At 47.8% G+C, this 25477-nt stretch overlaps 1 protein-coding gene across 1 annotated transcript in view; it reads right to left on the bottom strand.

Moving 5' to 3' along the window:
• Positions 1–6979: 6979 nt before the first annotated feature.
• MORN5 (MORN repeat containing 5) overlaps positions 6980–25477 on the bottom strand; it is a 246329-nt gene continuing 227831 nt past the window's right edge. Inside the window, exon 5 of the mRNA XM_069609651.1 lies at positions 6980–7208. Coding sequence (XP_069465752.1) covers positions 7123–7208 — 86 coding nt within the window. The 3' untranslated portion in view covers positions 6980–7122. The remainder of the gene's footprint in view (positions 7209–25477) is intronic.

The raw sequence follows: 25477 nt of genomic DNA, 5'->3' as shown, positions 1-25477 counted from the left end.
CCCTCGTTATATTTCCATAACAGCACGGGGGGAAGGAGGGCGCAAGGCAGCCACTCACTGTTATCGGCGTTGGGGATCGTTCCCATGTCCTGTGTCGCAGGCCTGTCTCCGTGGTTCAGTCCGTTGAGGTCTGGCCCCGGAACCGCTCCCCGCGCCACCCGCGCCTCTGGGGAGGGTCGGCTCCCTCCTCCTCGCGTTCAATCACCGGTGGGGCCCAGCGCCTGTGTTGTCGGGCGGCGAGAGGAGGCCCTCGTCTCCGGCTCTCACTGCGTAGGAACCCTGCTCACTCCAAGCAGTTGGCGGTCTGCAAGTCGCGGCGCTGCACAGTTCCGCAGTGTCTCCTCCAGTCCCCGGGGGGCCGAGAGCGAGCCCAGGAGCTGGGGGTTAGCTCGGCGGGAAGGAGGCGCTTGGGATCGCAACGGTCACCGCCATCTTGGATCCTCAGGGGCGTCTCTTTGCTCACCTCGTTCAGGGTGTTGACGACTCCGATTTTGTTCGGAGGTCGAATCGCTGCAGCGGGGAGAGGTTTCTCTTTCCAGTCGTGTGTTTTTTGCAGGGAATTTCTTGGCCGTAGTTGTCTGTTGTAGTCATCCAAAGGATCGCGGGCAGGAGCTTCGCAGATGCACCTCTTTACGGCATGTGCGCTGGCCACGCCCCCCCCTTTATTTCTATAGAGCCAAAGTGGAGCCAATTTTGACTTACGGCACAGAAACCTCACCTATGTTGACTGAAGATATCTGGTAACTTCTAGAGGGAATCTTCTGAAAGTCTGTATTGGGTCTACCGAAAAGTACCCCAATTCAGATTGATAGAAGGGAACTTGCACTAACATCTTTAAAAGCTATTGCTAGATGGAACTCAATTTCCTTCCGTTATCGTAAAGATTGGATCGACACTCAGGAAGATATACTCCAATATAAAAATCGGGATGAATTTTGGTTTGCCGATAGAAAGCTCAATGATCCTCCACCATTTCCACCAAATTTTTCCTAACTGGTTCTTGCGCCAGAAATATCTGAGATTTTGTTTAAATATATGTGTTCCTAGATTTGTCAAGACAACCTTAAATGGTCAAGAGTCAACTTCTGTCTGTAGCCTTTGTAAAGAACAATTTACTATTCCTCCAATCAAACACCTAGTTATGAACTGTTTGGTTCTGAGAACAGAAAGACTTAACACCATTACTAACCACGGGGCGTCCTCAGAAAAATGATGGTGGACTATATTGGTTGAAGGAGAGAAACCTAATATCATAATTGCTCTGACGAAATTCCTGTTACTAATTTCTGCAAAATTAGAAACTTCAGAGTTGCTCTGTAATAATTAAGAGCTATGATGACATTGGGCCTCATTATGAGAATGGAGGTAATGAAAAAAGGAAGGCGGAATGGTAATACCGCCATCGTTAACGGGTCTGGGGCATTACGACCCAACAACCCACCAATACCGCCACCGCCCGTACCGTGCCCCTTCATGCCGGCTTGCACGCGTACACGCGCCCTTTCGCAGAGGAAATACCGGGATGCTGGTAATAGGAGGACATCACAACTCACGCAGGCATGCAATTACCGGCATCCCGAAGGCGGCAATTAGGGCCTGCACGATGGCAGCCATACAGGCATTGCGGGCCACCCGTAAACAGCAAATCTGCAATCAAGGCAACTGCCACAGGTGCACCACAGGTGGAGTCAACGGAGCCTGTCCCAGTATAAAAGGAGTACACCCACACACCACGCCCCTTCCTACACCAAAATAATACCACCAGCTGTTACAATCATGGGGCTGGAGGACATGCCTATAATGCTACAACTACAGCAACTACAACAACAACTACAGCCACAGCAACAGGCAGCACAGAGGAGACGCAGGAGGAGAAGGACGTTGAGACAGGGCCAGCAATTACCACCAGTGCAGCCAGTAGTACCTCGTAAGCAGCCACCAATCCCTCGCATCAGACCCAGTCCATTCAATCTAACCCATTAGCAGATCCAAACCCTGTACCGGTTGGACCGGGACACCATCACCACCATAGTGGACATGATACACAACAACATCGTCAGCCTCATAGAAATACGCACTGCCATCCCCCCGCTACTAAAGGTGGTGTCTGTGCTCCACTTCCTGGCCACAGGCACCTACCAGCACACAGTGGGCCAGCTGCATGGCATTTCATAACCACTATTTTCACACATGCTGACCCAAGTGCTGGATGCCCTCCTGAAGCACGCTAGCACCCACATATCCCTACCACAGACTGCCCAGGAGATATCTGACACCAAAGTAGGCTCCCATGCACTGGCAGGCATGCCCAATTGTGTTGGTGCCCTCGACTGCACCCATGTAGAATTGGTAGTCCCCCATGCCGTAGAAGCGGTGTACTGCAATTGCAAGCAATACCACTCCATCAATGTGCAGATGGTATGTGACTCCAGCAAGATCATCACACATTGCTGCGCACGATATCCAGGATCGACACATGATGCCATGGTGCTGCGTAACTCCACGCTACCCCGTCACAAGGAGCGACATGCTGGATGACGTGCCTGGCTGCTTGGTGAGTTGGCTGACTGGGCCATGGCCGTGCATCGGGGTTGTGATGTGTTGGAAATTTGCATACTCCACCTGGGTGGGAATGGGGGGGTGCATACTCCACCTGGGTGGGAATGGGGGGATGCATACTCCACCTGGGTGGGAATGGCCGGTGAGTGGAGAATGTACACAGAGCTAAACACTCCTGACTTGAACCTCCCAACCCGAACATTACACATCACTGACACACATTGGAGCAATGCCGGATATCAATGACAACATGTAAGACGCACAACCTGGCCACCATGGGTATGTCAAGCAATGCATGACTAAACATGATTGCAACTGTGCAAATGTGGCTAGTGTGACCATGCACAGTTTAGTATACACCGCAAGAATGTGAGGCAAAAAATCGTCGTGCAACCACAGTACATCCACATCAGCATGCAAGAATTCACCCTGCATAATCTGTACAACGCCATCCAGACTACCACACCATATTGCAGCATAGAATGCATCTAAATAATATTAGTGCATACGTACAGGAACATGTGCATGTCGACAGCAAATAGCTGCGGCCATGGCTGTGAATCCTGAAGGTGGCAGCTCAGAGTGACTCACATACACCTATTTGTATTCACTTGCAGGTGATAGAGGATATTCCTTGAAGCCGTGGCTACCTAGCCCTGTGCGGAACCCACAGAACAGCCATGAAGAGGAGTACAATCGGGTTCACACCCGTACCCGTGTTGTGATTGAGCAGACCTTTGGGCTGTTGAAGGCGTGGTTCCGCTGCCTAAGCAGGTCTGTTGGAGCACTCCTTTATAGGCCTGAGAAGGTGGCAAAGATCACCATGGCTGTGTCATGCTGCAAAACATGTAGGCCCGGAGAAATGTACCACTGCCACCGGACATTGACATGCATGCACCGGGTGAGGATGATGAGGATGAAGATGGAGGAGAAGCAGCACCCCTACCAGTACGTGATGCACAAGATGGCCGTGCAGTACGCCAATCACTGATTGGCAAATACTTCTGTCCCTCCGGGACATGTGTCAGTGACACATTGTACACTGGGTCCATGTGTACATGCACACAGGGAATGTGGGGAGTTGGGCACTGTGCACTGTCATGAATTAAAAGGATACACACAAAATGAACAATGTCCAGGCATTGAATGATTTTTCACACAACAGGTGTATTAATATAAACTACAGAAACCCCACAAAACCAAAACTCCCCAAACTCCCCCAATGAACTCCCAAAAACCCCCAATGGACTCCCCATACCCACGAATCAACTCCCATACCCCCCAATCAACTCCCAAAACCCCCAATGGACTCCCAAAAACCCCCAAAGAAATCCTCCTAATGCACCCATACACCACCGACACCATCTGACCCACTCCCATTATTGTCCTACACTATTTCCTTGATTTCTTGTACTCCGGGGGCAGCATATCTGAATGCCTTGCACTCCGTCTTGTTGGAAGCACAGGGCTGGAGGGTGCAGAGGAAGCAGGTGCAGATGAAGCGGGTGTGGAGGATGGGGTGTGGCGGATGGTGTTGAAGCAGTGGTGATTTGCACGGCTGGTGCGGGTTGTGGCTGCTGCATGTGCAGCAGGATAGACGTGAGGACCTGCATGAGGGCCCCCAGACTGTCTCGCATCATCAATGCTGAGGCATTGACGGCGGCTGTGTTCACCGCTATGGCCTGCGCAATTTCACGCCTCGTGTCCTCCCCATCTGCAATATATTGTCGGAGAAGGTCCAACATTGAGTCCTGTCAAGCCTCCACCCTTGCTAGCCATGCCTCAAGGTTGGTGGTGGGAGCAGCAGTGGTTGAGGGTGCTGCCACCGGGTCTGCATTGGCTGTGCTGTCCTTGGGGAGGGTGCTGAGGTCCGAATCATGTAGCAAAGGATCCGCACTGCTGCTGGTGGGTGAGGGCTGAGTGTGGGGTTGGGGGGTGGACACGGGGCTTGGGGAGTGTGGACATGCCACATGGGTCAGTCCATCCTCGTCCACATACTCCTCCACCGCAGTTTATATGTCACTCAATGGGGCAGTGGCTGCTGCCTCGCCCACCGAACTTGTTGCTGCCAACATTGTGCCACTGGCCGGTGTGAGGCATTGGGCATTGATGTGGGGCCCTCATGTGCGGCCATGGCCTGGGCACTCGCCTTGAGCTTCTGTGTGGCCTGCGAGGCTGCCCCGGAGGTGGTCTTGGCTGTGGCAGTGGTATTTTGCTGGGACGTGGATACCCTTGTGGCTGTTTCCTCACTGGCATCCTCTCCATCGGTGCCTGAGGGGGTAGAAGAGATGCAGGGCATCAGTGATGGTGTTACATGCATGATGCATTATATGGTGCTGTGGAGAATTTCATTGATCATGCATTCATATCTTACAGGCGTGTCACACAAGGTAGTATGAAGGCTCCATTTTGGCATGTGACGTGACGTCTCAGTTCAGGGATGCTGCATGGCAGGTGGCATGCCGTTGTATTGGGCTTTGTGTGATGTATTACATGGGCACGGTCCGTGTGTGTTGGCTGTGTGTTGGTAATGGGATTGGCACTCAGCATGCATTTCAGTGTGGCAGGGTTTGGGCCTCCATGTGGACAAGGATATGTTGATGTGTGTGTTGGGACATGCTTTGCTTTGCCTAGACTCTCTTAAACATCACTTGTGCTACGTCATGGTTTCCACTACAGGGATCTGCAGGGTCACTCACCTCCATCTGCAAATGCGTGGCACCCATCTCCATCTCCCCAAATCCCTTGATGGACTCCACCTGTATGAAGCTACTGCAAGTCTCCTCCCAGCGTGTGAGTTTTGTGGGTGAGTGGGGACCCCCGCCTGTGGCCATGGCCTCCCTCCTATTGCTGGCCAGGATGTTCCGTACCCTGAGACGGAGGTCATCCCACCTTTTTTTGCAGTCCTTGACTGTCCGTGGGGTGGTGCCAACTGCCGAGACCTTGAGGGCTACCTCGTCCTAGATCTCCTTTTTATGTTGCTGTACCTCCTTTTTCAGGTTTTGCTGGTTGATCTCCTCAGCATGGGCAGCTAGGGTGTCCGCCAACATGGTCAGTTCTTCGTCTGAAAAACGCTTTTTGCACAGGCGGAGGGTTGATTTCCTGGTAGCCTTTTACATGTTGAAGGGATCGGCACTGGTCTCTCCTGAACACAACTGGTGGTTTGGGAGGATTGCAATGGATTGTGTTTTTAAAAATGGCTGCCGGCGCATTTCTCGTTCCAATGCGATGACGTTACTTCCGGGTCCGGTATTACGAGCCCGGTATTAGCATGATGTTATTACCGGGTCGGTATTAAGGGGTGCCTCCTAGGCAGAGGAGGTATCGGCGGGTCCCGTGATGGCGCTATCGGGGGGGTTGGAGGGCCTTTAGCGCCATGGTGGTATGGCCATTACCGGCATGGGGGTTCGCACGTGCTCGCGCACTCGTAATCACCTGCTATTAGCGGCCTCATACAAGCACGGACCCGCTAGTTCCTCCATGCCGGTAATGACCCCGATTTTACCGCGCTTCTATTAATGAGGCCCATTGTCTTATTCCTAAGTAATCCTTAAACAATGATTTTTTGTTTCTATGAAATTAATGTATTTTTTATTTTGTTCTTCCTTTCTTCCTTTTTTGTTTCTCTCTCCACATTTCTTCTTGAATAATGTAACTATTTATTTATCTAGCCCTTTTTTTGTTATGGATTGTGTTTTAAAACATTTGTATGTACCTTTATATTACAAATGGGCTAAAGGTTTTCCAAGAGGAAACCATATAAGCCATAAAATATTAGAAAGGTAAGGTGGGAGTGGGCATCCGCCATGAGCAACATACTTATCTTTTTGCGGAAAAACACTATCACGCAGATTCTTCACCATTGTAGGTGAATAATTTCCATCACTACGACAAGCGTGTATTTAATTCCTCAATATGAGTTGAGAAAAGCATTTGCACATGCCTTGCTGAGCAAATGGTTTCCTTGCCCACTTGGAGAACGATAAGAACAAGTCTTAAGAGTGGTTGACAGCCCACAGAATGCGCTTGTTTAACTTTTGCTCTTTCTCAGTGGAGGCCTTCCCATGCTGACGGCTTCATTAAAAAAAAACAAAAGGGACCTTCAATTGGAATGGTTGGAGGTTGGGTGTGGTTAATCATTATGGGAGGTTTATGTTCCTCAGGCAACAAATACAAAATTACAGGTTTTCGAAAGCTCATCCTCAAACTGAAATGAGATTCAAAATGGCGACATGATGTACACAAAGTGTAGCATGTTGTATGTTGATGACATACCAGAAAGAACATTTTCTAATAGAAAAGTTAAACATGGATTTTAAATTTGACATGACTGATAATGATTTTGTTGGGTAAACATATGAAAAAGGATTATTTCATAGGATTTGAAGTATACTGTTACAACACAATAATGATTCTAAACTTGTGGCTATAAACTCTGTATTGTCTTTATTAATTTACAACTGCTAATACAATTAAAAAAAGGTTCGGAGGTTTGTTTCAAAGCATACAAGGGTAATGATACAAAGCAATTTTGTTGGGTAAACGGACAGGGAAAGTCCTGAGCTATACTGTATGTTTTGGTATGTATCCAGTGATCTCATCCCATGCTTTCCGACATGTCCGTACGATCCATTCATGTTCATCGTCATCTGAAAAAGCAGGCAGGAAAAACGATTACTTTCCCGTATAGTTATAATTCCATAACACAGTGGTCAAAGATCGAAACGTAAAATGCATAATATTATTATTATTCAAACTAGTGTCTTAATCAAAATGAACTAACATTAATTACATGTGTATAGGTCTGCCAATAGACAGATCTCTTTCACATAGTGATTGATCGCTGATAAAACGATGGTGCAGAGCAACAGGGTCCATGTATATCACATCGGAATCTGCACTGAACCACCCTATACCATATCCATAAGGGCTCCAACAAGATCTACAATCAAACTACCAGAATGATGGCATCGCATGAAGCTTATATGCTAATTAGCTATTGGGGCTTTAAAAAGAAGCATTCATATGAAAATCACATTATAAGCATGTGTAATGCAATTTAAAAAAGCAGCAATAAACAAACTCCATTGTGCGGGGAGACAAAAAACACGATCTTCGTGTTGATGATGTGGGTACCCTAATTCCATAGCTCTCCTTCCTTCACAACTTGTTGGGAAGCCTGCTCCTGCAGCCAGCCAGACAGCCTGGAAATCTGCTCCAAAGACGCTGCACAATACAGTAATAGAAGGTACCTCATTCCCCGACATAACCAACCTCAGCAGAGCAAGCGCTGTTCCCTAGCTTTTCTGCCAAGCGGTACATAAACTGCACATTTCGTTTATGTAGCTCTCCTTTTTTTTCAAACTTTTTGGCACAGATTACGCGGCAAAATATTTACAGGGAGGTGGTGCAAAATATATAAGGCTTGGCTTCAAGCTAATAGGTTTGTAGTACCTCCTGGCCCAAAGAGGAATTGTGTAAAGGGAATACTACCCACAGAACATATGGGGAGTTGCCCACGTGGTGTGCTACATTTCTCAGTAATGGGCACATTGCTTTAGAAAATCCCACTGAGGCTGCCTTCGATCTGGTAACATGTGCATGTTTCTTGGGAACAGGAAACCCGTGCATAGTGAATAGTGCATACCTTTGAAATGCACACCACAATCCATCTGGCAATGGTGGCCTTGGTTGCCAAGGACCAGGTGAAACACTGCTGTGAGTAGCAAAATGGTTGTCTGGATGCAAACATATCTTGCCTGCAAAATAAACTTTAAAAATCTTAGCAACATCCAAATTGTCAGAGCCTCTTCCGCTGGGGAGTTATGCAGTGCAGGCTAAAAAACAGTGAAGTAAATATCCTGGTTCAAATGAAAGTCAGACTGGACTTCAGGAAGGATGGGCAGAATTGTCCTTATGGCCATTTTAGCTGCATGGAAAACCTTGTAAGCCTCGTTGCATCAGAGGGTCTGCTGCTTAAATAGGAAGTCATTATTTCTTGCCTACTGTACAGATGGATACATAGAGCCCGTGAAAGCAAAACAGGAAGCACTACAGGCAAGAATGCCCAGAACCTATAAACTACACAATTCCTCTCTCTCCAAAACCATTGCTCTCCGGAAGATATCCATATAGTTAAACATTGTTTATATTAATTTTTTAAAAAAGAGTGTCAATAGTGTAATTGTGTTTCATGTTCACAAGTAGTGCATTTTCTTTGTCATTCTTAAATATTGACAACAGCTGTTTTGGAAACGTTCTTCCTTTCCACATCCCAGACTTCACTCTCATTGTTTAAAGAGCGGTACCTGAGAGTCCAGGACATTGGGCCTCATCACGAGTTGGGTGGTATCCCGGCAGTACTACCGCCGGGATACCCCCCGGACTAATAGTGTTACCACCACCCGGTCTGGCACTATTAGCGCTGGATCAAGTGTTGGGCGGTAATGGATATTCCCCATTGTGTTCATTGGACCCAAATGGGCCATTTTCGGCGCAATTAGCGCGATGCTAATAGCATCACGCTAATTGCGCCCAAAAATGGTTGTTAAATTGGTGCATTTACCCCCAGCCTAGAGCTGGGGGAAAATGCTGCCAGACTCGTGATTGGGGGGACCCTTAAATGTGGCGGTAATATCGTTACTGCCACATTTAAGGGCTACCGCCCAACTCGTGATGAGGCCCTTTACCCATGGCATCAGTATGAACAGTAAAATTCCTGACAGAAGTTTGGTATCTGTATTGGACCAAAGTGGCATAAAGAAAGAAGTCTCCTTGTACTGGTTAACGAAACAAACCAGAGCATGTGCGCTTCTCAAGCAAGGCCACATACAAAGCGTCCAGGGCCTTCGACATCACACTCTAAACTGCCTATTTCGTGGAACTGATAGCGCATCTTCTTTGGAGATGTGTCTGCAGTATCAACCCCCTTACGAGGTGCCTCAGACACATTTGACATGGAGATGCTGGTCGAAGGACAGATGGGTATCAAAGGGGAGCGGCACCAGGGGTGTGACTATAAGATGCTGTCCTGGAGCTTGTCACTCAGCAGGGCCAGGAATGTATCAGAAGCAGCATGCTAAAGAGCCAATTTGATTCCAACCAAGATGTGGTAAGACTACCAACTTCTTGATCTGATGAATAATGACAGGATATTGGAGAGCAGGAAGAGTATACAATAACAGGCTCAGGGTTGTCAGAAGCCACAGGAGGTTGGGCCGTCACAGAAGACACCAACAGGTGTTAAATGTTAATAAAATACTAGGGCTGACGACAATGAACCTTGGTTAAAAACACCCGTGAAAAAGGAACCAGGAAGAGAGTAGTTTGATAAATCATGAGAAGGGATTCCACCCCCTGATCAAGGATCACAATACCGAAATCTTCAGGACACTCAAGACATGCCAGATAAATAACCTCCTCCCAGTACAGGGGAAGAAGTGTACTCTACAGATGATCAGGGGGAGGCTTCCTGGACCCTCCCTTGTCTTTTTAGTGGGCCTCATTACAAGTCCGGTGGTAACACTGCCAGTCCTTCTGGCGGGTTGCTGCCGGACTCGCAACACTTTACCGATTCCTGACATGATGGTGCCACTGGGACATTACAAGTCCTGGCGGATCAGGAGGTCAGTCGCTGGTAAATGTTAATTCCCATTCCCGTGGAGCCCCAAAGGACTCCATCGGAGTGGGGAGAAGGAAGCACCGGCACCGTTCCTAAAGGTGCCGGTGCTTCTGTGGAAACCCTGCGGGTGGAGGCTATGCCCCGCCCAAAGGGGTGTAGTGTGGCGTTCCTGACCGCAATGCTTGTAATGACCCCCAATGTCTTTATATTAAGGTAAAAAAGTTTGGAACTGGAGGATCAGGTCTAGTAAACTTGCAGTTGTTCTTCCTCCATTTGCTTGTTTGGTGCATGTCCAGAGCTTTAAGAAGCAGCTCTAGTAGTGCAGGTTTTTTGTAAGATGTCCGAGCTTCTGGTACCAAGGCACTAGCTTAAGAAGGCAGTGGTTCTCAACTTCCAAAGGGTGAACCTTCGTTACCACCTATGCCTGTACAGGGGATTCTGTCGGAGTCTGATTAATCCTACACTGGCAATACGAGTGGATGTGGCTTTCTACCCAGTACCAATAGACTCTCCAACCAGCCTCTCCAGGCCCAGTTTGAAATTCCCCCTTAACTAAGTTGAAAGAGTGGCAGTTGTGAAAAAATTCCACTGTCGCCTCCACACTTGACCCCTTCCTGTCAAACTCATGTGTCGAAGATGGCTCTGGAGGGACCTGAGTGTGATTCCTGCAGAGAAAGTACAAGACTGCACTAAGCATGTGATGCAGGCATGCAGGTCACCGGCCGAGCATAGAGGAATCCATCAAATACATGCTTTGATGCCACATGATGTCCATGTGACCACTGGTGATAATGGAGGAATTGTAAGAATTTAAAAAATGTATTTATTTTTAAAACACAAACAAATACAAAACTTTGATTTAGATAAAAATATAAAGTGTCTGAGGCAAAAACCTAACACACTTGAAAAGAAGAAAAAAACAAGGCCTCCTTCACTTAAAAATAATTGCAAAAGTACCAAACATTTAGAAATAACGCAAGCAAGGGAGAGTCTGCAAGGATTCCCTGACCTGACCAATAGACTGAAGAACAGGAACTTGTGGTTGGGACACCTGGGACTGGTCATATAGGTGGGGGTAGAACCTGCAACACAAGAATTCTAAATTACAAATTCTTCCTCTGATTTCTGCAGCCTATTTGTTGTGGTTTTCTGGGCTGGTCAGCTGCAGGATGTAAGAAGGCATCACAAATGTTGTGTACAATTTCAGAAAATGTAAAAACAAAATTTGATGCACCAAATAGATGCAGAAAATGTGTTTAAAACATTTAAAAACGACAATTTGCTGCATCAAATACATGCGAACATCCTGTGACCAGGACTCAAACCCAGGTCACGTGGTTGAGAGGTGAACCTCCTAACCATATGACCACACGAGCCCCCTGTCAACAAGCAGTGTAATTGCTTTAATAAGACTGGCGTGAAAAAGATATGCCAGTTCTATCGAAATAATAACAATGCCATGTTTGTTACAGTTCAATTCTAAAGCCAAGGCAAACGTCCTGTTTAACTGAAAAGTGATTAGAAATTCAGTTTTACGGGAGAGGTTTGCCTTGACTTTGGAGTTGTAGCCTTAAGAAACTTTCCAATCTAAAGTCACAGCAAACATGTCCTTTAAAGCTGAACTTCTACTCACATTTAGCTACATAGGGCATGTTGGCCGAGTCTTTAGATTTGAAGTCTGAAAACACTGCGGTGTAATTACATCCTCATAAGATTGGCGTTTGTTTTTAGAATTCTATTCTAACAACACTCCAGTCTTATGAAAGTTATAACACTACATTGCGTCTTTAGAATTCAATGCTTTGAGGTCAGTGAACAAACACTATCTTCCTCTAGCTAAATAGTGCATGGAAGTAAGATGGAGGGTGCCAGTGTTTGATTATTGTCACCAGAGCAATGAGTCATAACAACACAATGCAGTAGTATAAAATGGAAGCATGCACCTGCACTGGAATTAGGAGCATATAAAGTTGCTCATTCTCCATTTGGAAAATTATTTGTAAGGTTTTATTTAATTTTTTGTAGGTACATGGACATGTTAAAGAGATACATTTTCTCAGTGCCCCCCTCCTTTAAACACAAATGGCCTCATTACAACTCAGGCGGTAAGGGGTTTACGGCGCCGTAAACAGCGCCGACCCTTACCGCCTGAGTACGAGGTCCCTTAGCGCCATGGCGGATTTAACACCTGCTTTTAGCAGGTGTTAAAATCCATGGCGCTAAGGGACCATGGAGTTAATTACGCCACCGTAATTTACGGTGGCGTAATTAACGCCTTCCCCACTCCCATTATGCCCTATGGGGCAAAAATGGGAATGGGGAAGGGTAAATGGGGATTGGGGACTTACCGCCCCGCCAAACTCGGAATGGGGCGGTAAGTCCGCCAACCACCATGGCGTAAACATAGTTTACGCCATGGTGGTAAAGTCACGGCCCAGGCGGTAACTTACCGCCTGGGTCGTAATGAGGCCCAAAGCCAAAAAGTCAATGGGAGGGGGGCGTGGCCAGCAACGGGACGATGAGGACGTGAGCTCCTGGCGCTCCGACGGCCGCAGCAAACAGCCTGAATAAATAGCCTGCTACGAGTGGCAAATCCTCCAAAATAAATACCCTCCTGAAGGCAAGTGCCCCTGGCACACGCAGAGAAAGTTCCAGGCCGAAACGCACCATTTTGAGCGAGTTCGGAGCGGCAGAAAGGAGGCGCCGCGCTCGCGGCATCTCACGATCAAAATGGCCACGCTCACCGGAGTGTGGCGGGACGGCGGGAAGGCGTTCTGAGGGAGAACCGCGACTATCCACCGCAAACCATACAGTAAAACGCCCTGTACGCTACGCCTACATACATCAACAATCTGCTGGGCGGCACTGGACTGCAAGGGCGAGAAACTTACCGCACGCCCCGCACGGCACGACAGGGCCAGGGTCAGTGGATAAGGGCCCGTGAACTGGTTGGGGAGGCAAACTGGTTGCCCACCACACACCGCGGCGAACGAGGAGAAACGGCCCCGTCAAGTGGGGCATAGAGAACCACCCCGGTGCCAAGACTGGTGGAAAGTACTGCCGCCACCCCTCTACAGCAGTCCGGACTGCGATACATATTGGCATTCGACATGGGCAAAGACAAGTCCAGAAGATTGATATTCCAGAGCAGGATCGACCAATTTACTACGCCAACAGCTAACGGCCAGCCAGAACAAGAGCATGACCAAACGGACGCCATGGCGGAAACGGAGGGCACGATCTCCCTAAAGGACATCATGGTGGCCATAGCCGACTTGCGCGCTTCCATGGAGCAGAAAATGGATGGCATCAGCATGGACGTTTCCCTCCTGCGACACGACCTCCAGAAGCTGACATCGCGCACCGGCGAGGCAGAACAACGTATCTCTGGTGTGGAGGATGGAATAAGGAACATAGAACAGCAGTTGGCTAGAGTCACAACACGATTGAAAACCATGGAGGAGCGAGTGGATGAGAGCGAGGGCAGATCCAGGCGAAATAACGTAAGGATCCTGGGGCTGCCGGAGAAAGCGGAAGGCCCACATATGGAGCTATTTCTGGAACAATGGCTTACAGACATGTTTGAAGACAATACGTTCTCCAATTTCTTTTCCATTGAACGAGCCCACCGAGTGCCGACGGGTCGTCCAATTCCGGGCGCCCCGCCTCGCACAGTGATCGCCAAACTTTTGAACTATCGTGATCGTGATGCGCTGATCCAGTCCGCAAGGGCGAAAGGCACCCTCACCTATAACGGATCCAAAATAGCATTCTTCCCAGATTACACCAGGGAAGTGCAAAAGGCTAGGCAATCGTTTGACCCACTAAAAAAACAACTACAATCCCTCAAAGTGAAATATGGCCTGATGTTCCCTGCCCAACTTAAAATCTACCACCGAGGCACAACAGTCCACTTCACCGACCCCGGAGAGGCGAGGAGATGGGCGGAACAACACATTGAGGGAGACTGGACGGCAACGATAGGCAATAGACAGAGAAACAGAGCACCCCGCGCCAGACCGGGTCCTGAACCGCCAGATCAACAACCGCCTGCACCGGGAATCGCACCACAACTGCAGGGATAACAGCACCGACGGAAAAGATGCGAACAGAAACACTCGAGACCTGACCGTGCGGGGCCTAAGGTACTGTATAGCAACCTTATACTAACCACGTTTACAGACTAGCCGCGAGGAGACACACAGCTAAGCGGCCAGCCCGAATGGAAGCCCCCCCCTTCCCCTGGTGTGACATCGCACCGGGACACGACCGGAGCCTACACAACCCCGAATAGTTTATTTGTTCATTTGTTAGTGGGTGCACTCAGCCACGGTTAGCTGAGGTTTGTTTTTGTTAAATGTTCGGGCGACAGATGCTTCGAGTTAGAAGGAGTATAGGGTGGGGGATGGGAAGTTTGTTTAGTTACGGTTTTGTTCAGAAAGGGGTCCAAAGTTCAAACCTAGAACGCTATGCCACAACACCACCAGCAAACGGCATGTGCACATGGTGCCATCAGCCGGTGATCAACCTGCACTCTTTACCAGATGGCCTCCACTGACACTGATGCCAGGACCCTACGACTCCTAACCTGGAATGTTCATGGGATGGGAACTGGAATCAAGAGACAACTTATCACACAACTCCTAAATCGCCACACACCAGACATAGCATTCCTAACAGAAACCCACTTAGCAGGCACTACATGTACCCTATTTAAACGCACCAACTACAGAATTGCAATACACGCTGGATTCACCACAGGCTCCTGGGGGGTGCTTATCTTAATACATAAACGATTACCCCTGACCATGACACGGGTGACTGAAGACACCGGCGGCAGGTACACACTTATTACTGGAACACTATGGAACCAGACGATAGCCCCACTCGGGGTCTACTCGCCACCGACACTGCTCACCACCCTGCTACAGGACATTACACCTCTGATTTCGGGAGATAACTCAGACTTACTAGTAATAGGGGGTGACTTCAACGAAGTCATGGAGGTGGGGATGGACCGCTCACACTTGAGAGGAAGAAACCCCACTGTTCGCACCAAATTAGCGGCGTTTACCACAGCCATGGGTCTGCAGGACGTGTGGCACGACCTACACCCAGACACGAGCGAATACTCCTTCTGCTAGGGGGAACACTACTCATTATCGCGATTAGACTACTTCTTTCTGCCCGGACCAGAGGCTCACAGGGCCACAAAGGCAACTCTACTGCCGCGCGGCATATCAGATCACTCCCCCCTGCTAATCGAGCTTAACATGGCTAGGCGACGTCCGCCCCCCTCCTGGCGCTTAAATAACTACTACTTAGGCTTCCCAGATTTTCTGGAGCAGATACAACGAACGACAAAAACCTACTTTGAGTTAAACACAGGATCAGTAGAGGATCCAGAGACCCTGTGGGAGGCACTCAAACCGGTGCTGAGGGTTGAGATCTTAGCATGGTCCGCTGCACACCGAAAGAAACACCAACAGAAATTGGTGGAAGCCGAAGCACAAGTGACCCAGGCTGAACTCAACCACCTAGCACTAGACCAGCCAGAAACAAATCGAGCATTAATACTTGCCCAAAGACATTTACAGAATATTGCGTTAGACAATGCTAGGCAGGCACATATGACGACGAGAGCTAGAATATATGAAACCGGTGATGAAGCCGGCAAAATGCTGGCATGGCTAGAGAAACGTGAAATAGGCAGCGGCCAGGTCAGGGCGTTAAGATCAGAAGGAGCTGAACCCTTACGGACCGACCGCGACATAGCCGAGGGCTTTGCAGCCTACTACACGGAACTTTACAGGCCGCCCACATCGCCCATCAATAGATCGGTGCTAGATGACATAGCCCTGCCTACTCTAAGCACTGAACTGCAGGCTCTACTTGAGAAAGATATCACAGAAGAGGAACTGATAGCGGCCATGTCGGAACTCCAGACGGGAAAGACACCAGGGCCAAATGGCTTCCCGATTGAGATGTGGCGTAAACTCGGTACAAATGAAATTTCCCCCACCTACTGCAAATGTTCCTACAGTGCAAGGAGAGAGGACGCCTACCGGCGGACCTCTGGAAAGCCACATTAATAGTGATTCCTAAAGTAGACAAACCGCCAGACCTGTAGCTCATATCGACCAATCTCACTTATCAACAGTGAGACCAAAATACTAGCGAAAGTACTGGCCAACCGCTTACAAAAGGTCATCACAACGCTAATTCACCCCGACCAGTGCGGTTTCATGCCGAAACGGTCAACCCGCATGAACATTCATAGCCTACACACTGTAATAGAGAATGCGCACTCCACGCGAGGCCCCCTGGCTGTACTAGCGATTGACTTCGGTGTACTGGGAAGCAATTTGGGAAATAATGGGCCGGATGGGGTTTGGACCCCAGTTTCTGAGCTGGGTGCAACTCCTATATGAATCCCCCGAGGCACAAATGAGAGTGAATGGGTGGCCATTGCACACCTTTAAGCTCGGGAAGGGAACTAGACAGGGATGTCCATTATCCGCCATGATATTTGCCCTGGCTGTGGAACCGCTAGCTGAGGCACTGAGGACGTCACCGGCCTTGTGTGGTATCCAGTGGGAAGATGGGCGTGAGGATAGGGTCTCCCTATACGCGGATGACCTGCTTCTTTACTTAAAAGACCCACACCAAGCCACACCAAGCCTGCTCCACGATTGTAACCATACTGTAACCATACTGGACAGCTACAGTACTTTCAGCGGGCTAAGAGTAAACTGGCCCAAATCAATACTGTTCCCGATAGGCACCACAACTTTTATTCCACCAGCCAACTGTCCGTTCCGCCTAGAAACCGAGCAGTTTAAATACCTCGGCATACAAATCACTAACGACCTGAGCAGGTACGTGGCCAATAACCTCCACCCGATAACGACCAGATTCATAGAAGATGCTAGACACTGGGTCTCCCTCCCATTGACCCTACTGGGAAGGGCAGCATTGTTTAAAATGATGGCTCTTCCACGCTTCCTGTACATTCTACAAAATGCCCCACTACACATCCCGGCGGTAGAATTTAAAAAGATAGACAACGCACTGAGAAAGCTCCACTGGAATAACGGACATCCACGTATTGCGCTGGGTACTCTGCAACGCTCCATTTGGGAAGGAGGGATAGGACTCCCCCGCCTACAGTCCTACTACTGGGCTGGTCAAATGGCAGTGGTCAAAGACTTGCTGCACGGGGACACTACGTTGCCACACAATAGACTGGGGAGTGCCAGTGAACGCGATAGACCTCAAACTGAATTTCTTTACAAAGCGATTCGTAACTCAGCCCCACAATCTATGCTATTACACATCGCCCGAGTATGGACGGACACGCACAAGTTCCTGGGATGGGAGGGAAATATCACTCCAATACAGCCCCTGTGGAACAACAGAAATCTACCCGAGGTAAACAAACTGCCGAGATGGCGTACATGGTTACAATGTGATATCAGGTACGGTGGGTGATATCGTAGAAGGGGGCAAATTGGTGTCTTTCGAAACCCTAGAGTCCAGATTTCACCTCCCAGGCACTGAACGGTTCCAATATACGCAGATGCAACATGCTCTACAAGCCCACCTGCCGGCACTTAAAGACATGGCCGAAATCACTCCCCTCGAAAGAAACATAGTGGAGGCAAGCATAGAGGCCAAAGTAACGTCCACCATGTATAATGCCATCACTTCCTTTGCCACCACTGAACTAACCAGCCTAAGGGGCAAATGGGAAAGGGACTTAGGACTCATACAGCCAGAGGACTGGGTGGGGGCCCTCATGTATCCTCGGGAGGTGGCCATCTCGGCCAGACTTAGACTTGTACAACTGAAAGTCCTGCATAGAATTTACTACCCCAGGGTGGCATTATATCGCTGGGGGAAGACATCCGACCCACACTGTCTCCGGTGCAAGAGGGAAGAGGGAACCTTTTTTCACATACTATGGGACTGCAACCATATACAACAATACTGGCAAAAATGTTGCAATGAACTCTCACGGGTATTGGGGAGAACGATACACAGAGACCCAAAGCTACTCCTGCTCCTCTATCCCGAGCAGGGAGAGGCATCCAAATATGAGAAGTTGCTCTTATCGACGGCCGCGGCAATTATTAAAAGGAACATTGCACAACTATGGGGTTCGGAAACTACGCCACAATACGAACAATGGGTGACGGACGTCAACATATGCATTGCGATGGAAAGGAGAGTATATGCAGCCAGGGGATGCCCGAGGAAAGCAGATAAGATATGGAACAAGTGGGAGGAAGCCCAGTGACTGCAACAACCTGAGTAATGAATGGTAGGGCACAAAGCGCAATGTGCAAAAGTACTCTAATCTGGCATGTAGCGTGAGAAACAACGGACTCTGCAAGACCCTTTTCTCCTTTTCTCCCCTTTCTTCTCTCTCTTCTTTTCTTTCACGTTTTCTTTTTACCTGGCCAAGGACTGTTCCACTGGTCACACAGGTTGTATGTTTATAAGAAGAATGTATGTTTTATGATGTTAAATCGAAAATACAATAAAATGTGTTATCAAAATAAAAAGTCAATGGGAAGGTTGCAGGGATAGTCCCATGTAGCGTAGTTGGTATTTTTTTTCTTGACCAGATAGTTGACCAGATAGTTACAAACTTTCCTGGGTTTCAGAACCAGGTCTATATAGAACAAAGTGTCCACACAAAGTTTGGGTCTATGTGTGTGTTTCTATCGTTCCACATTAAGGTACTTCTGCATTTACTTAATCAATTGCAGATATAACTCAAGTTTCACGAGGGGTTAGAGTTGGAGCCAGAAATCACTAATGGCCATCTCTATATCCCATGCCCCATATTCATCTTTAAAGAAGACTGCCTGAACCTCCTTCCTCTTAGGCACCTCTCTCTTCCTTTTTTCCCTGACAAAGTTGCATATCATCTCCCACCTTCTTGACCCGCTTTGGTGTGCTGGAGGAAAGAGTAGAACAAAGGGGTGATATGGTATGAACACTTCTTTATTAAATAAAAAGGAAAAGAAGACCTAACTCTTCCTATCCTAAAAGGTATTCCCTACCTAATTAAGGAAAACTTGTGTGCTGATCTTCAGTGCGGTTGTCCAAATGAAAACAAAGTCCTGTCCTCTGTCCTAAAATACCGAATTCTAACTATACCCCTATATATCCAAACAACATAAAGAACGCCAGGAGAATGACTCCCTTCTCCTGGTTCACTGGTATCCACCTTAGTGATTGTGTTTAAAAAGTGTTAACTGAGAGTTTGTGTTCCACAAAGATGTAGAATACCAGGAGGATGACTCCCTCCTCCTGGTCCAATGGTTAAGCATCTTGATAAAATCTTTGGCAATTGTTGCCCTAATGTCTGAACAAACAAAACTGTATTGGGAGGCCAGAAGAATGACTCCCTTCTCCTGGTTCACTTGACTTTTGATGACAATATTTCTTAACAGTTCTTATTAAGCTTTGTAAGTATTGTGTTTAGGGAGAGTACTCCTGAGTTTTTGGTTACCTTTGGCAGAGTTACTGAGAGAGGGAGATCACTCCTGAGGCTTTGGTATTTATTTTATTTTTTTATTTTATTGTTTAAAGTATGGATCTAGCTCGAGAGTTTTGGTAGGCTTTGCAACAACAACTGAGACGAGGGAGATCACTCCTGATGCAGTTTGTTATTCTCCCCAAAGCCTCTACCGGGTCTACCGTGGTTCCCGTTACCTCTTTCAGACAACATCACTGGTTCTACCTGGGACATTGGGGCCGCTCTTCTGCGTTCATCATTCGTTGCAACTCTGTCCCCGCTTCTCCCTAACCCACTTTGGTTCTGCAGGGCCTCTGGTTCACTGATAACAGAGTTGTTAAGGGACCTACAGGTCCACCTCTCTGAGGTCACGCTATTGTTAACCAGATTATCACTTCTGCATTGGTCAGGCCTCCTTCTAGCTCTCAAGTCTTCCTCTGATCTTACAGCAAAGCCCTCTCAACCGAGGACTTGATTTTCCATCCGGCGTCTTAGTTGTCGGGTTTGATCTTCCCAGGCAGGTGTGTCTTTACACTGGCTTCTCTCTGGTTTCCCTGGTACCGGGAAGTCACCATCCCCATGAGGGAAGCCCCCCCTGTAAGGTCCTTCTGCTTTTTACCACCCAAGCAGGAATGTCGTGTAGCAACCTCACCTCCCTAGCCTCACAGGGAAGGGCTTCCCCATGGGGAGAAGTGACATGCTCCCACGATTCGTCACACTGAAAAGAGGTGGTTGTGGCCACAAGATCACACCGTCATGGGAACAATCTGAACTTATACCAATCTTTAAAGAATGGAATAGAGATAACCCAAAAAACGATTGCCCAATTTTCCATCCAGACAGCTTGGGAAAAATCTTATGAAAGTTGTTACTGGCACGAATATAGGCTTAGTTAGAGGAAGCAGATATCTTGAGGGGAACTCAGGGGTCTATCAGCCTAAGAACTGTCAACCAATGATTTAGGTGTTTTATGATCACAGCAAAATATATTACCTTAACTATCTTATCTGTTCCTCATATTTGTGGACTTAAAAGCGGCCTTCAACAGCAACATCAGGGAGTTTTTATGGGAGCATCTGAGAAGTGAATTACCTCTGCGCAAACTACTAGGTGGTTTTTGACACATTAAATGATTTTCTTGGAAACCAAATGCCCCAGGCCAAGATTTGCTATTAATTGTATACTTCTCAAAGTCATCTCCTGCTTAAGTTACTTAAGTGTCTATTTTGACAGTAAAGTAAACTGGGTTACCTAGGAGGTTAGGAGTGGGAGTAAACCTGGTCAATCAACCTCTGGCTTCTTATCAAGTGGGGAGAACTAAGAGAGGTGCCTCCCTTGTTTGGACCAGTTGGACCAACGAATATGATGTTCTGCTTGCTGTCCTGACAGACCTGGAGTTCGGAAAGGTGCCAGACTCTGTTTTACCTTCATCCTCTTGGTGATGACTGACCCATTACACGGAGGCCTTCAAGTCTTGGGACTGAACTTTGTGGGCATCTTCAGTGCTATGACCTCTTCACCCTGCTGCTGTCATTCTTGAACGTGGATTAAGGCCTATCTGAGACCAAAGTCCGGCCACCATGCTGCCTTGTGCCTGTGGATCCTGCCTAGTGTTAGAACTGCTGTTACTCTCAGCTGCTGTTCCTGGGGGGGTCCTCCTGCTTTGTGAGATTCAGTTGGTGCCTTAGGAGACTGTTCGAATATGTTTTGAACCTGAAGAGGAGCTGACCCCAGCACTCCGATCCGGACAGGTAGACCAGGAAGCAGTCTGAACCAAGAGCCGTGGATGCAGAATGCTGCCAGTGGGAGAAGAAGTGAAGAGGCGAGCTTCAGATCGGCCGCATAGTACAGCGGTGCGTGAGGGGTTAACAATGAGAGGCAGACACAAAGTTGTAATATTCTCATTGTCAGACATATGTATTTAAAAGAAGTGGGTTGAGAAAACGCCTCTCTAGCCTTATCCTAAGGAACAAGGTTCCCTACCTAAGAAACTAAAGCTAAGAATCAGTCTGTGTCAAGTAGATAGTTCCCTTCCCCTGGATTTTTAGGCAGAATGATCGAAGTGTCTTTTTTCAAACAACAGTATCTTTGTATGACAAGAGCGTCTCTTTATCCAACTATTCCTTGAGGGTTTCTCACTGGATTCAGAAGGTTTTTGTTCACACAATATCTTTCATAACATTCATCAATGTGTTGTGTAGCAAATGTGTCTTTCTTGAACATAAATGTCTTAATATTAGATTCACAGAGATTTAATTCTGTAAACTTAAGGATTTGAGATTTGGCCGGAGTACTTTCCAGATTCCCTAGCAAACTTCCTTGCTAGGTATTTTTTGTATTACTGTTACATTTCTCTTTACAACATTGTTGAATTGCCTGGTATGTTCCCCTGCCAGGAATCCTTTCTCTGGAGTTATTACATATCCTGTGGTATACTCCCCTGCCAGGTATCTTTCCCCCAATGTCAGATGCCTTGTTCTGTCCATTGATTTGCTTAGAGTAAAACTTGCCTCAGCTCTCTCCCACATTGACATTTCTAACATATGTAACTATTCAGATTTCGGTGTTGCACTTTTTCTTGTCCGTATTCAAATCTTCTTGGTCTTAAACCTTGACCTAACATTAGGTTTTGCCTATGTTTAAATTGTCTTTGAGTATTGTCCAAAATATCAATCTCACATGCTTAATTACTTGCTTTCTTGTTTGTCGGTACACCCGGGGTCCCCAATGGCGCTGGGCTGACTCATAGGTGGTTTGTGGCATCCCCAACTTATGGTGTGCCTCTGCGGTGAAGATTCCTCCCTGGATTGGCTTCCCAGGCGTCTCTTCAGAGTTCCCTGCGGCCATGCGTATACTCACCGGCTTCCTTCTGTGGCCAGGACCAAAAGACGCCACTTCCTGACTCGAACACATCTCCAGGAGCACTGCAGTGCTTCTCAATGCTTCTGCGTTTCTTCAGGTATGCCTGCCACACTTCTCCTTCTCTCCCACCACGCCAGTGTCTGTAACTCACACTCGCTAGCTGCCACATAAAAGTGCCCATCTTCTCCTCTGCAGTTCTCTCCTGTACTGACTTTCTGAATGCTGCGATTGCCATTTTTAAATTTCCCGAGCAATTTAGTGTGAATGGAACAAATAGTCCACACGCTGGTCTTTGAATGTTGCTTAATCTGCATTAACTCTTCCCTCCTCCTCTTTGTCTCAGTACTTGAGGCTTTATGAGAGTTGAAGTCCACAGATGCAATTGGTTTTCCAAAATCATGTTCAAAAACATTACATACAGAAATGTCAGAAACAGAAGGTGTTTTATGTGTATTGTGAATGTTGGAGGTATGCATGGAGTTTTGGTTAGAGTGACATTATGCCTTTAGCAGTTTGGGTATCTTGGGGTTCTCTTTGAGGGAAGGGGAGTATACTGCTTCGAATGGATTGTGTCCTCCCACGTATTCCTCATCTTTGATATATTCATATCTCGTCAGCTTTGCTGCTTTGGAAAAGAGAATTCTTGGCAGAGGGTGCTCAACCCGATGGCGTTGCGTCGATGTACCTTGAGGGCCTCCGTCGAGAGTCTACGTCATTGTTAGTACAAATAGCTTGTGCAGCACCCGTTGGCTTCAGTTCAATTTTTCTGAAAGCTTTTGCTTCAAGTATTTACGGCACGCTTCTTTTTTCTGTTGAAAAATTTAAATTATCATATACCCCTTCCACCAGAAAGTTGGGGTTTAAGAAATGCTACGACTGCAGGTTGAAGATGTCTATAAACGATCCGAACCGCATCTGCCTGTGGGTTCTGGGTTCCGGGTACCATACCGATGACTGCAGATCCTGTCAGTCTGTGACAGAAAAAGCTCTCTGGGAACGCAGAGGTAAAGTGGCGGTGGGGATGGAGATTTCGAAGTCCTTTTCGAAGAAGGAAAGGAAGTCCGGGGAGTCTGGAGACTATACCCGACGTAAAAGATCGAAGAGGTCCCGGTCGAGGAGTCGATCAAGGTAGTCTTTGTCTTGTTCATCGAAGAAGGCGGAGAAGAGACACCATAGGTCTCCCTCTTCTTCGTCTGATTCCTCACCCGAGGTAATCAGGCGTCCAACAAAGTCAGATTCCCCACATAAATGGGATGCCTTTAGAGTTGAAATGATGTGAATCTTTGAGAATGCGGCCTCGACCCCCTCGAAAGAATCACGGAAGAGCAATGCCCCAGTCGCTCCTTCGGATGACTCAGGAAAGTCAAAGCCTACTTCATTAAGGCCGAGCATGAAGCCGGCTATTCGTCGAGAGAATACTCAACCCGATGAAAAGGTGTTGAAGGTATTGACTCGAGAACCGAGTCCGTCTTCGATACCATTGAAGAAGCACAAAGCGTCCAAAGACTCGACGACCGTGTCGAAGTCTAACATCTCAACGGCAAAACCGAGGGCGATTCTGAGTAAATTAACCCCTTTTTCGAAGCCGTCCTCGATGCTGTCGACGGAAACTTCGATCCCATCAAAACCTGTGCCAATTCAGGAGAAGATCTTAAAACCAATTCTGAAAAAATACTTTTTTAAGTCCATGCCCTCTATGTATGAGGAGGAATTAGCCTCCGATGAGGAGATTTCTCCATTTGGAGTGCAGTTTGGCACTAAAAATGTGCCTCAAGAATCTAGAATCTAGAATGAAAGACCTCCAAACTGCTAGTGGCCTTGACACTACACCAGAATTGGAGTTTGGAAGGCCTGACCACCTCTGAACATACAGATTCTGGTTACAGAAATCTCATGAACAGGGTTAAGGAATATATGGGGTGGAGCAGAGCTTCCCCAGTGTATGAGCAGGGTGACATGACAGACATCCTAGACCAGGGACAGCAGAAGGATCCAATTCTGCCCTTCCACAAAGGCCTTCAGAAGAGGGTTATGGCTAATTGGGAAGCTCCAGAATCTGGGCCTGGAGTAAACAGAAGTTTCTCTAGGAAGTATAGACACTCTAGCAGCGACCCAGGCGACCTTACCAAGCACCCTACACATGAGAGCTTGGTGGTTCAGGCTGCCAAGTCAACCAGGCTATCTGCTTATCCTTCTATGCCTCCAGATAGAGATGACAAAAAGGTAGATGCCTGGGCTCGCAAGGTTTTTACATCAGGCAGCATGGCCTTGAAGTCTACCAATTTCACCAGTATTTTGTCAAGATTTTCCTATACCCTGTGGGACTGTGCTGTCATGACGGCTGATCACATTCCGGAAGGCGAAGAAAGAGATGGCTTCTTGGCTTTAGTAAAGGATGGAAAGTAGGCAATGGGGGAAATGTCTCCAATCAGGATTGGATACTGCTGACAGCATCAGCAGATCCATGGCTGCAAGCACTGTACTGCGCAGATTTGCATGGTTGAGGAAGTCGGGGTTTGCCTCGGATGTGCAGGCCAGACTGTTCAACATGCCCTTCAACGGCTCGAGGATGTTTGGTGGCAAGGTGGATGAGAGTCTGGAGAAGCTTCAGACCTCCAAGGCGGCGGCTAAGTCTCTTAGTGCCGCCATTTGACAACCTCAACAGCCCTATTCAGGCTCATCTTCCTGGAGGGGTCGCTCTTTTTCGTTTCTATTCCTCAATTGGTAGAGGAAGAGGACAGGCCAGTCCAAGGGGACAAATAAGATTCTCTTGTGGTGGACAAGGAAGGGGTGCTAGATCAGCCCAGGCCGTGGCAACTGTATCCTCAACCACTGCTGCAGCCACCGCTAAGCCTCTCTGAGGCCTTGACCCACAAGACCATGGTGGGAGGCAGAATTTCTCAGCA

The sequence above is a fragment of the Ambystoma mexicanum genome, chromosome 8 (assembly GCF_040938575.1).
Source record: "Ambystoma mexicanum isolate Mex_15411 chromosome 8, UKY_AmexF1_1, whole genome shotgun sequence".
NCBI lineage: Eukaryota > Metazoa > Chordata > Amphibia > Caudata > Ambystomatidae > Ambystoma > Ambystoma mexicanum.
Note: the sequence above shows the minus strand (reverse complement) of the source record. Positions and strands in the feature narration are given on the sequence as shown.